This window comes from Bufo bufo, chromosome 2 (assembly GCF_905171765.1).
Source record: "Bufo bufo chromosome 2, aBufBuf1.1, whole genome shotgun sequence".
Taxonomy (NCBI): Eukaryota; Metazoa; Chordata; class Amphibia; order Anura; family Bufonidae; genus Bufo; species Bufo bufo.
Window position 1 is genome coordinate 419,447,192 of NC_053390.1, and position 13,505 is coordinate 419,460,696.

At 46.7% G+C, this 13,505-nt stretch overlaps 1 protein-coding gene across 1 annotated transcript in view; it reads right to left on the reverse strand.

The window, feature by feature from the left end:
* Positions 1-13,505, reverse strand: part of GRHPR (glyoxylate and hydroxypyruvate reductase) — a 42,761-nt gene that overhangs the window by 13,101 nt on the left and 16,155 nt on the right. The window contains exons 2-5 of the mRNA XM_040417356.1: positions 11,231-11,361; positions 10,057-10,129; positions 9,836-9,952; positions 6,120-6,208 (exon numbers count right to left, since the gene is read on the reverse strand). Of these exons, the coding sequence (XP_040273290.1) occupies positions 6,120-6,208; positions 9,836-9,952; positions 10,057-10,129; positions 11,231-11,361 (410 nt within the window). The remainder of the gene's footprint in view (positions 1-6,119; positions 6,209-9,835; positions 9,953-10,056; positions 10,130-11,230; positions 11,362-13,505) is intronic.

A 13,505-nucleotide genomic window follows, 5' to 3' on the forward strand; every position in this document is an offset into this window, starting at 1 on the left:
CACATGGCACTCTTTCACGTCCAGTTTAGGGCTGCATGTAGAGTGTTTCTATGATGAGGAAACACAGCATAAGGGCTCGTTCACACAAACGCATGAAGCCCGTGCTGTGTTCCGCAATGCACGGGCACCTTCCGTTGGGTAGGCGCATGGGTATCGCAGACCCATTCACTTGAATGGGTCCCCGATCCCTCCGTTCCGCAAAAAGATAAAGCATGTTCTATCTTTTTGCGGTGCGGAGGCACGGAACAGAACCCCAGAAAGCACTCCGTAGTGCTTCTGTAGTGTTCCATTTCGTGCTTCCGTTCCGCATCTCCAGATTTGCGGACCCATTGAAATTAATGACAACGGAACGGTGCTGGTGTATTGCAGATTCGCAAATGCGGTCCGCAATACGGGAACAGGACACCAACGGTCATGTAAACGAGCCCTAATAGAGAGCTGACTTTTCACAGTGGCACAAGTTGGGCACTAAAATGACATATCTATATCCACTGCATATTAACACCTGTGGTCTTAAAATGCTAATGGCACAAATAAATTCCCTGAGGGGTGGATTTTCTAAAATAGTTTTTCACTGTAAGGGTACATCAGGGTCTCTGCAAAAGCAACATGGTGCCCAAAAACCATTCCAGCAAAATCTGCCCGCCAAATGGCACTCCTTCAGAACCCTGCATTGTGTGCCCATGACAGTTTAGGCTACTTTCACACTTGCGTTAGGAGCGGATCCGTCTGGTGTCTGTACAGACGGATCCGCTCCTATAATGCAAACGCTTGCATCCGTTCAGAACGGATCCGTCTGCATAACAGTTTTTTTCAGATCTGATTTTTCACCTCGTGAAAACTCAGATCCGACAGTATATTCTAACACAGAGGCGTTCCCATGGTGATGGGGACGCTTCAAGTTAGAATATACTAAAATAACCGTGTACATGACTGCCCCCTGCTGCCTGGCAGGTGCTGCCAGGCAGCAGACCCCCCCTCCCTCCCCTGTATTTAACTCATTGGTGGCCAGTGCGGCCCCCCTCCCTCCCCTGTATTTAACTCATTGGTGGCCAGTGCGGCCCCCCCCCCCCCTCCCCTATATTTAACTCATTGGTGGCCAGTGCGGCCCCCCCCCCCCCTGTTTTTAACTCATTGGTGGCCAGTGCGGCCGACCCCCCCCCCTCCCCCCCCCCCCGTTTTTAACTCATTGGTGGCCAGTGCGGCCGCCCCCCCTCCCCTCGTTTTTAACTCATTGGTGGCCAGTGCGGCAGGCCCCCCCTAATTAAAATCACCGACCCCCCATCATTGGTGGCAGCGGAAAGTTCTGATCGGAGTCCCAGTTTAATCGCTGGGACTCCGATCGGTAACCATGGCAACCAGGACGCTACTGCATTCCTGGCTGCCATGGTTACTTAGCAATTTTAGAAGCATTATACTTACCTGCGATGTCTGTGACCGGCCGGGCGCTCCTCCTACTGGTAAGTGAAAGGTCTGTGCTATAAGCAATGCGCCGCACAGACCTTTCACTTACCAGTAGGAGGAGCGCCCGGCAGGTCACAGACATCGCAGGTAAGTATAATGCTTCTAAAATTGCTAAGTAACCATGGCAGCCAGGAATGCAGTAGCGTCCTGGTTGCCATGGTTACCGATCAGAGTCCCAGCAAAACTGGGACTCCGATCGGAACTCTCCGCTGCCACCAATGATGGGGGGGGTCGGTCATTTTAATTAGGGGGGGGGGGGGGAGAGGGGGGGCGGCCGCACTGGCCACCAATGAGTTAAATACAGGGGGGGGTCTGCCTTCTGCTGCCTTAAAAACAGGGGGAGGGGGGGCGGCCGCACTGGCCACCAATGAGTTAAAAACGGGGGGGAGGGAGGCCGCAATGGCCACCAATGAGTTAAAAACAGGAGGCGGGGGGGGGGGGCGGCCGCACTGGCCACCAATGAGTTAAATACAGGGGAGGGAGGGGGGGGTCTGCCCCCTGCTGCCTGGCAGCACCTGCCAGGCAGCAGGGGGCAGTCATGTACACAGTTCTTTTAGTATATTCTAACCTGAAGCGTCCCCATCACCATGGGAACGCCTCTGTGTTAGAATATACTGGCGGATCTGAGTTTCACAATCTAACTCAAATCCGATGGTATATTCTAACATAGAGGCGTTCCCATGGTGATGGGGACGCTTCAAGTTAAAATATACCATCGGATTAGAGAAAACTCTGATCCGATGGTATATTAATAGTGACTCCTGACTTTACATTGAAAGTCAATGGGGGACGGATCAGTTTGCAATTGCACCATATTGTGTCAACGTCAAACGGATCCGTCCCCATTGACTTGCATTGTAAGTCTACTCCGCACGGCCAGGCGGACACGAAAACGCTGCAACCTGCGCTCGGGTGTCCGCCTGCTGAGAGGAACGGAGGCCAAACGGTGCCAAACTGATGCATTCTGAGTGGATCCGCATCCACTCAGAATGCATTGGGGCTGTACGGATCCGTTCGGGGCCGCTTGTGAGAGCCTTCAAACGGAACTCACAAGCGGAACCCCGAACGCAAGTGTGAAAGTAGCCTTACTAGCACATATGAAAATGCATAACACATAGTGGGTGCTTTTTCTCCTATTACCCCTTATGAAAATGAAAAATTTGTTTTTATAAAAACATTTTATTGGGAAAAATATATAAATTTATTTTCACAACCCAGTATTTATAAATTCTATTAAACACATGTGGGATCAAAACCCTCAGTACACCCTTAGGGCTTATGCACACGAAATCTGCAGTCCCCAAAACACGGGCAACACCCGTGCGGATTCCGCAGACAGATCCAGACCCATTCAACTCGAATGTGTCTGTGATCCGTTCGCACTGCAAAAAAGCTGTGCATACACTACTCTTTAGTGGTGCGGGGACACAGAAAACCTGTGTCTCCGTTGCGCACCGGACCTTCCGGATTGCGGACTCATTCAATTGAATTGGTCCGCATCTGTGTCGTGTGGTGCACACGGCTGGTGCCCGTATATTCTGGACCTGCTGTTTGCGGGCCACAATACGGCAACGGCCGTGTGCATGAGCCCTTGCATAAATTCCTTGAGAGTGTAGATTCCAATATGGGGTCTTTTGAGGTGTATTTCTCATGTTTTAGCTTATCAAGGGCTCTACAAACTTGACATTGACAGAACTGAATTGGTCCTTAACACCCTTTAAGGGGGTTTCTCAATGGCTTTAACTACCACATTTTTTGCCGCATAAGACACCCCCCCCCCCCCCAAATTGGGGGGAAAAAAACGTCACTGTGTCTTATGGGGCGAATACTAATGAGTGCTTCCATTATGGAAACTATCATTAGTACCGGGAAGCGGTGAAGGCTCTGTACTCACCGCTTCCTGGTCCTCTGCTGTCGGCTGTGCACAGCGTGAGGGCGCTCTGTGACCTCACGCTGTGTGCGTCGGGTCACAGCTGACGGCAGGAAGAAGACAGAGCGCTGGCGGTGAGGAGCGGCGGCGTCCGGAGCAGGAGAGGTAAGTGGATTTTTTATTTTGTGATCTGAGGCTGGTCAAATATGGCTGGGGGCTGATCTGAGGTCTTTCACATTGGGGTCTGAGCTGAGGTCTTATTAACATTGGGGGTCTGATTGGGGCTGTGGTCTGATTAACAATGGGGGTCTGAGCTGAGGTCTAATGAAAAATATTGATTTCTTCTTGTCCTCCTCTAAAAAGCATCTTATAGGGGGGAAAATACGGTAAATTTTATGTTTCAGCTAACCTTTTTGTCTGACAACAGTTTTTAGTCTTCCCTCTTACAGGACTGTTGATTGAGTATTATTGTTAAGTGTTCACTATGTCTAATACACTCACCTAAAGAATTATTAGGAACACCATACTAATACGGTGTTGGACACCCTTTTGCCTTCAGAACTGCCTTAATTCTACGTGGCATTGATTCAACAAGGTGCTGATAGCATTCTTTAGAAATGTTGGCCCATATTGATAGGATAGCATCTTGCAGTTGATGGAGATTTGAGGGATGCACATCCAGGGCACGAAGCTCCCGTTCCACCACATCCCAAAGATGCTCTATTGGGTTGAGATCTGGTTACTGTGGGGGCCATTTTAGTACAGTGAACTCATTGTCATGTTCAAGAAACCAATTTGAAATGATTTGAGCTTTGTGACATGGTGCATTATCCTGCTGGAAGTAGCCATCAGAGGATGGATACATGTTCTCATTCTGTTTACGCCAAATTCGGACTCATCAGACCAGGCAACATTTTTCCAGTCTTCAACAGTCCAATTTTGGTGAGCTCGTGCAAATTGTAGCCTCTTTTTCCTATTTGTAGTGGAGATGAGTGGTACCCGGTGGGGTCTTGTGCTGTTGTAGCCCATCCGCCTCAAGGTTGTGCGTGTTGTGGCTTCACAAATGCTTTGCTGCATACCTCGGTTGTAACGAGTGGTTATTTCAGTCAACGTTGCTCTTCTATCAGCTTGAATCAGTCGGCCCATTCTCCTCTGACCTCTAGCATCCACAAGGCATTTTTGCCCACAGGACTGTCGCATACTGGATGTTTTTCCCTTTTCACACCATTCTTTGTAAACCCTAGAAATGGTTGTGCGTGAAAATCCCAGTAACTGAGCAGATTGTGAAATACTCAGACCGGCCCGTCTGGCACCAACAACCATGCCACGCTCAAAATTGCTTAAATCACCTTTCTTTCCCATTCTGACATTCAGTTTGGAGTTCAGGAGATTGTCTTGACCAGGACCACACCCCTAAATGCATTGAAGACAATTAACAGACTTTGAAAAATGCAGAATAGTGGAACTTCAAGAAGTTGGGTGGTCCATCCATCAAATTTCATCAAGATTTGGATAAGAAGTTTCTGTAGTGCATCATGGATGTCAACAATGGTCAGAGGAGGGCACTCACACAAGTAGAGAGGATTCTGGATGGTCAAGGCAGATAGATGCATGCCAAGATCACCATATAAGAAGAGCTGCTGTATCTCAAAGGACAGCCAGGACATCACAAATCAGTTCTGCAGTAGCTTCTGCGGCAACCACCCAACCCAGAAGTAAGTCTCTTTGAAGCAGGACTGCATTCACACACTCCTTTCGCTTGTTTGCCAGTATGCTCTTATCATCGCCTAGAGCGCCTGCACTGGTGCCGCAAAAGAGCCCATTGGAGGCATGAATGGCAAATAATAGTATTCAGTGATGAAAGCAGGTTCTGCCTTGGAACAGGAGGGTGGGAGAGCACATACTGTCATCACGAGTAGTGCGAAGACACACAGGACCGACAGCACATGTCATGATATGAGGCCTTTCCCATCTGGTATTCAAAGGGAACACTGACTAGCCTTCGGTATGTGCAAGACCTCATGGAACCAGTCCTACTTCCTTTTTTGTTCTCAAGATACATAAATGGGGAGATTTATCAAACTGGTGTAAAGTAGAACTGGCTTGGTTGCCTATAGCAACTAATCAGATTTCACCTTTTATTTTCCAAAGCAGTTGTGAAAAATGAAAGGTGGAATCTGATTGGTTGCTATGGACAACTAAGCCAGTTCTACTTTACACCAGTTTGATAAATCTTCCCCTGCCCACTCACACACTGCCCGCAGTACTCTTATGTCCTTTTCAGGGTAACCAGCAGCTCCTCTGGCCAGCTCGATAGCCAGATCTTTCTCCCATCGAGAATGTCTAGGACTGGATGTGGCAAAAGATCTCCCATGCACAGCAGCCAACAACCACCTTGGCTAAACTATGGGTCTAAATTGAAAGAGCTTGGAATGACATACCACAGGAGGATATCCAGCATCTGTATGACTGTTATACCAGAGTGGTAGCATGTGTCACAGCAAGGGGAGATGCCACCCAGTAATGTGACCCTGCCTCAACATATACCCTGCTGCAGAACCCAAAATGGTGCACCACCTCGGCTGTGAGATCATTGACCAAGCACCTCTAGCAATTTATACTTTGTCAATCTCAGGTCAATTGCATTAAGTTTTCCAGGTGTTCATTTTCAATTTCTGCTAGTGTATATGCAATCAAAAATTCAAATTCACTCATTTATATTTAGAGTACAGTGTCAAAACATTACCAGTCTTTATGTCACATATGTACATTTTAGAGGATTTACCTATTCGGCCTAAACCAATGATTCCCACTGTGCTGTTAGATAGTCCGTAGCCACACATCCACATTGGTGACCATGACTTCCATCCTCCACTTAAAGAGAAATCACAACGATAATTAAAGGTGTATTACAGTTTCAGCAACACAATTTCAGTTATTTTCCAATATACTTTTTGTATCAATTCCTCATGGTTTTCAAGATCTCTGCTTGCTTGATTTTCTTGGACATATGATGATTGGGATGAGCGAATCGACTTCGGATGAAACATCCGAAGTCGATTGACATAACAGTTCGTTCCAATACTGTATGGAGCAGGAGCTCCGTACATTATCAGAATGTATTGGCTCCGATGAGCCGAAGTTATTGCTTTGCGAAGTCTCACGAGACTTAGCGTAATAACTTCATAAATTAATTTGTACTGTAAAAAAAAACATTTCCCGAACTCGGATTCGGTTCGAGGTGGTAATAACTTCGGCTCATCGGAGCCAATACATTCTAATACTGTACGGAGCTCCTGCTCCCTACAGTATTGGAACGAAGTTTTATGCAAATCGACTTCGGATGTTTCATCCGAAATCGATTCGCTCATCCCTAATGATGATCATACAGGTGCACTAAAATTTCTTAAATGTACACACAATTAAGATGCAACAGGGTGCACTTTCCTATAAAGCACAACCCACTTAGCATTATAAACAAGGGGTTTACAAGCTTCTGCCAAAGCTAATAAGATTATCGGATGCCCATAATGAGAACATCATCCTAACACTTTACAAATCACTAGTCAGACCACACATAGAGTACTGTGTACAGTTCTGGGTAGGGGTGGGCGATATAGGCGATATGCAATATAAATTTGTGCCACGATATGGATTTTGTGCATATCTCCGGACCACGATATGACCACGGAGCTACCCGGAAGTGATGTAGCTGCACCGGAAGTCACGTGGACGCGTTGGAATCAGCTGGAGGAGGGGGTGTGCGCGCTGCGCAAGCGCATTCGGCTAAAGTATAGTAATCTGGCAGAACACCCCCTCCTCCAGCTAATTCCAACGCGTCCACGTGACTTCCGGTGCAGCTACATCACTTCCGGGTATAGACTTGTCCGGGTATAGAAAAGTGGCAGAACACCGGCCATATCCGGCCCCTATGACTGCACGCTGCGATCCGCCGCAATTAACCCCTCAGTTGAGGGGTTAATCGCGCGGATCACAGCGTCCTGTCAGAGGTCGGGTGCCGGGAATGTTCTTCAGTCTCTGCATTGGTGGCAGTGGGCAGTTCCGATCGGAGTCCCAGCAGTGTAATGCTGGGTCTCAGATCGGTTACCATGGCAGCCAGGAGTCACGCTACTGAAGTCCTGGCTGCCATGGTATGTTAGTGAGCAGCATTAAACTCACGTGCGCCGTGGCCGCCGGTCGCTCCTTCTTCTGTCTGTGCGGCACATTGCTAATGCTTATAGCATTAGCAATGCGCCGCACAGACCTATGAGAAGAAGGAGCGCCCGGCGGCCACGGCGCACGTGAGTATAATGCTGCTCACTAACATACCATGGCAGCCAGGACTTCAGTAGCGTGACTCCTGGCTGCCATGGTAACCGATCTGAGACCCAGCATTACACTGCTGGGACTCCGATCGGAACTGCCCACTGCCACCAATGATGGGGGGGGGGGGGGGACCCTGTGGCCACTGCCACCAATGATTAATACTGGGGAGGGAGGGAGTGGGTTTCAGTTACCAGAGGGGGCTGATAAGAGGGAGAGGCTGGGGGGCACATGAGTGGCTGGGGGGCGGATCAGAGGCTGGGGGGCACATGAGAGGCTGGGGGGCACATGAGAGGCTGGGGGGCACATGAGAGGCTGGCTGCCATGGTCAGCTCCCTGCTGTTGTGTGCACAAAGCACAGGGCAGCAGGGAGAGTGTAAAGTCCTATTCACACTAATAGAGCTCTATTAGGGTGAATATGACAAGGGTTCTAGCCCTTAAGGAGGCTAATAGTTATTAAATAAAAAGTAAAAAAAAAAAAAAAAAAGTTTAAACATCCCCCCCAAATATAGAAAACAATATATTGCGATATATATCGCATATCGCACATGCTTAAAATTATATCGCAATATAGATTTTTGGCCATATCGCCCACCCCTAGTTCTGGGCTTCTGTGAACAAGGCAGACATAGCAGAACTGGAGAGGGTTCAGAGGAGGGCAACTAAAGTAATAACTGGAATGGGTGGACTACAGTACCCAGAAAGATTATCAAAATTAGGGTTATTCACGATTAAGGGAAGATCTGATAACTATGTATAAATATATCCGGGGTCAGTACAGAGATCTCTCCCATCATCTATTTATCACCAGGACTGTGACTGGGGACATCCTCTGCATCTGAAGGAAAGAAGGTTTGTACACAAACATAGAAGAGGATTCTTTACGGTAAGAGCAGTGAGACTATGGAACTCTCTGCCTGAGGAGGTGGTGATAATGAGTTCACTACAAGAGGGGCTTGGATGAATTTCTGGAGTGTAATAATATTACAGGCTATAGCTACTAGAGAGGGGTCGTTGATCCAGGGAGTTATCCGATTGCCTGATTGGAGTTGGGAAGGAATTTTTGTTGCCGAAAATGAAGAAAATTGGTTTCTACCTAACAGTTTTTTTTTTTGTCTTCCTCTGGATCAACGTTTCAGGATAATAGGCTTAACTGGATGGACGGACTTTTTTTCAGCCTTACAAACTGTTATTTTTTCCTCTCAGCATTTCAAAATCCATAACTTTTTTACTTTTGCATTCACATAGCTGTATGATGGATTTTCTTCTTTTTTTTTTTGGCGTAACAAGTGGTATACTTTCTAACGGCACTATTAAGTATTCTATAGGATCTATTGGGAAGCTGGAAAACAATTATTAATGGGTGGAACTGTACAAAAAAAAATATTTTTTGCATTCACTATGCGTTAGAAATTTCCTTCATTGTACATCGCTTATACCAGTGATGGAGAACCTTTTAGAGGCCGAGTGCCCAAACTGCAACCCAATACCCACTTTTTTATCGCAAAATGCCATAAATGGCATATTGGTACACCATAGACCTTTTCCAGGGTGCGACTGCCCACTGAGAGGGCTCTGATTGCCGACTCAAGCCATAGGTTCGCCACCACTGGCTTATACCATAGACTGCAATAGCATACTGTTGCAGTCAATGGTGCTATGATCATAGTAGGCAAGGATTAATAAAACCTCTACCATGGTAGGCCTGGTTCTAATCTAATCTTCTCACAAGCTGCCCATTTGATCATCGGATGGTATCGGAGAGGATAAATGTCCATGATCTGAGTTCTCTCCGATCACTGTCACTGCCGGCTGATGTCTGTTGTGTAAATGTAGAACAGCAGAGGCAACCACCAGCAATGGCGTCTGTTCAGCTCCTGAGCCGACACCATATTTAAAGACTCAACATCCGCTGTACATGTATGCTGAATGTCACCAATGGGGTTAAAAGTGCATAAAGTGGACAGCAACCTAGTGAACACCAAACAGGCTCACGAGGCTCTATGGACACGTTTGCCTAGGAAATATAAATGAACACACAGAATTCAATGTAAATACAGCCCAATTGTCCAATTATTCAGCTAAATAAATCGTAACGAAACAAACTGCAATCTGTAAACCAGTCACAGGTTCCCAAAGCCATGTTGGATGAGTGGCATATTGTTGTAAATTGCTTACCTTTTAACTTCTTGTATAGCTTCTGGCAGGCGACGGCAGGTGGCTAGCAGTAATGCTACGCTCAGTTCTGCTGTAGCCTCAGTTAGAACATCCGGAGTATAACCCACTCTGATACCTCTGTAGTAGACAAAAATCCTAGTTATCTCAGTGTTACCATCCACAAAAAGGAAACATCTCAAACCAAAACCTTAGTACACATCTTCAAATTACAAAGTACATACCGCTTTTTAATTTCATCCATTGCTAGGTGGTCAAAACCAACAGATAATGTACTGATAACCTTGAGGTTTGGCCCTACAAATTGTAACAGAACAGCACTGTGTTTAGTATTGTACTTCACAGATTGGAAATAGTCAAGATACGCAGAATAACTATGAATATTGAACATACATGCTGAAGAATAGATTGCCCATGCTGCATGAATACCACTGGACTAAGGGGTGGTGTTAAATGCTTTCTGACATCCCATTCGCCACCTAACATTATTCTGCATGCAGCGTATTTGTATGGCAGAAGGCCGTAATTCTACCTGAAACCTGCCGAAAACCCAACAGATCCCGGTGAACGGGGATCCAGCATGCTTTGCTATGTCTAGCTATCTCCCCCCCCCAGAACAGACTACTAGAGCTCAAAGCCATGTCATTTTTACACAATTACACTGATTTACTAATCCCGTAGACAGTGGTGTAAACTGGTGCGGCTGTTAATGCGGCACATGAAGTAGTCAGTTATGGGCAGCAGGTCATGCTGTGTACACACACAGTACAATCTGTATGAGGACAAGTGATTGCAGTACCCATACATGCAAATGCAGCTCTTACCTCCACTGGCGAGCAGGCAGTAGTTCCTTCCCGATAATTGCCTGCTCAGTCAGTGCCTGTAAATGCAGCTCTTACCTCCACCGACGAGCAGGCAGTAGTTCGTTCCCAATAATTGCCTGCTCAGTCAGTGCCTGTAAATGCAGCTCTTACTTCCACCGAGCAGGCAGTAGTTACTTCCCGATAATTGCCTGCTCAGTCAGTGCCTGTAAATGCAGCTCTTACTTCCACCGAGCAGGCAGTAGTTACTTCCCGATAATTGCCTGCTCAGTCAGTGCCTGTAAATGCAGCTCTTACCTCCACCGCCAAGCAAACAGTAGTTACTTCCCAATAATTGCCTGCTCAGTCAGTGCCTGTAAATGCAGCTCTTAACTCCACTGACGAGCAGACAGTAGTTCCTTCCCGATAATTGCCTGCTCAGTCAGTGGCTCAGGCTGGAAGAGAAATCTGGTGCATGGCTACACACTTCTGTCACCAACAGAATCTGATGCCAGAATTGTGGAGCAAAATGTTGCATCTTAGTTCACGCCCTTTTCCCCACTATATTCCATTTTCACACTACACAATCAAAACTTACCAGCAGTGTCTAAAACCTCTTTATCGATGGATTCTGATAAGAGACAAAACAAGCCATGGACCCCGGCAACTCCTTTCAACAGCTCTGCCCTTGGCACGGGATCATCTGAATCCCACTGCTGGATGGTACAGCTAGAAGATAAACGTGCTCATAAAGATCTAATATGCTGGCTGCTGAAAGGTATTTCACTTCCATTGTCACTTAAAAGGGTTCTCCCATGAGTAATGTAAAAAATGAAAATCCGACATCATATAGTACAAGACAATCTCTTTCTAATAAAGCTAGAACCAGCCCTGTACCTCACACGGATCCAGAGATCTCCCCATTCAATGCTGCAATTGCTCTGCTAGATTTATTTCAGGCTGGCAGCTCAGGGGGTGTGTCCTTAATCAGGGGGTGTGTCTGTTCTGCTGTAGCCTGAACTAAGCCTGTGCTTCCATCTCACTGAGCAGGACAGAGAAATTAGAAAAAGAGCAAAAAGCAGGAGGCGCTATACAGATAGATTTCAGTGACTAACTCAGTAGGTATACTACATTTTTAATTACAAGCAATTACAAAGGTATTCAGATCCAGGTGCTGGTTTGAAAACGGTAGAATATTATTTGTGGGACATCCCCGTATAGATAATCGTTTATAGAAGACCTGAAAAAATCTTATGCAGGTGGAGAAGCTAGAAAAAGCGAAAGCGTATGGCTGGGTTATACAAGGTTACAGTGCAACTGGTGCTATGGTCCACAACAGGGTTCAGCAACCTTCTGCACTCCAGCTGCTATGAAACTACAACTCCCAGCATGTAAACATGCTCTGCTCTCTTCTAACTCCCACAGAAGTGAATGAATCCTTTCTGGGAGCTGGGGTGCCGGGGGTTGCTGATCCCTGGTCTACAAGCTTATAGGGGAACCCACTCTTTTAGAACCCCCAAATGTAATTTATACCTCTACCAAGCCTGCTATAAAGACAGGTGAAGCATTCTACTGTAGAATGATTGATATGTTTGAAAAGAATCTGTGAGAAGCCTGACATCAGTTTGCCTTCTGTACTGTAAGGTCCAGATTCCCTGTACACCCTGGATGGGGAATCACTGGTCTATGTCGGGGGTTTAGGCTGTGCTCACACACTCTAGTTGGAGGACAGTCCAGAACATATGCCATTTACTAGATTATACTTCTCTTGCTTAAGGATCCAATCTGAAAAAAAAATATGTATTATTTACACTTGTTCCCAGTAATTTGCCCAAAAATCGTGCAGTGTAATCTGGGCTTAAGTGGTGACATTTCCTTCCATCCTGCATCCTATTCAAAAATGTAGAGAACGGAGCTTATTGGTTATTACTGCCTCCTGTCCCCCAGTTATAGGCGCCCTGCAATAACCAGCAAGCACTTTCCCTTACCAGCACTGTAATCCACTGGTTAACCCTTTAATGACCAGGCTGAAAAGGCATAAAAGGGTATTCCCATCTTGGACATTGGGGGCATATGGCTAGGATATGCCCCCAATGTCTGATAGGTGGGGGTCCCACCTCTGGGACCCCCACCTATACTTAGAACGCAGCCTGCAAAGTGCTGTAAGCCCCATAGAAGTGAATGGACCGGTAGCTGTGCTTCCGCTGTGTTCTTCCCATTTATTTCAATGGGACTTCCGCGCTCGGCTATTTTCGGCAGTCCCATAGAAATGAATGGGGGGTTGGCGCGCATGTGCGGTGCACCCTCTGGCCCTTTGCGGGCCCAGTTCTAAGTATAGGTCCCAAAGGTGGGACCCACACCTATCAGACTATGGGGTGTTGTGCCTTTTCAGAAGTGTAAACAGTTATATCTACTTATTCTAGCTATGAGGAAAAGTGTAAACAGTTATATCTACTTATTCTAGTTATTATAAATAGTTTATAATCACTATTTTTATATGAACTTCTGGGAATTAGACTTCGTTTAGAGGAAGTTGTGTTTTTGTAACCAATAGTCAATCGTCATTTAGACTGTTAGAAGATACACGCCACCCGTGGTAGTAGAGGCTAGGGTAGGGCGATATACCGGTATCACGATATACCGCGGTATTAAAAAAAACGGCGATATGGCCGTTTCCTAAATACCGCAGTATTTCGTGACGTCATAGAAGCGGTCATGTGCGCTGACCGCTTCTAAATCTGCGGCCGCCCGCCCCAGCATGAACCGATACGGGACATTTGCAGAGTACTTGTACTCGTGCAAATGTCCCCGATACCTGCTGGCCGCTTGCGGCGGCGCTCTCAGCAGTTCAGCCGGCGTGGGGGAGGGACGGA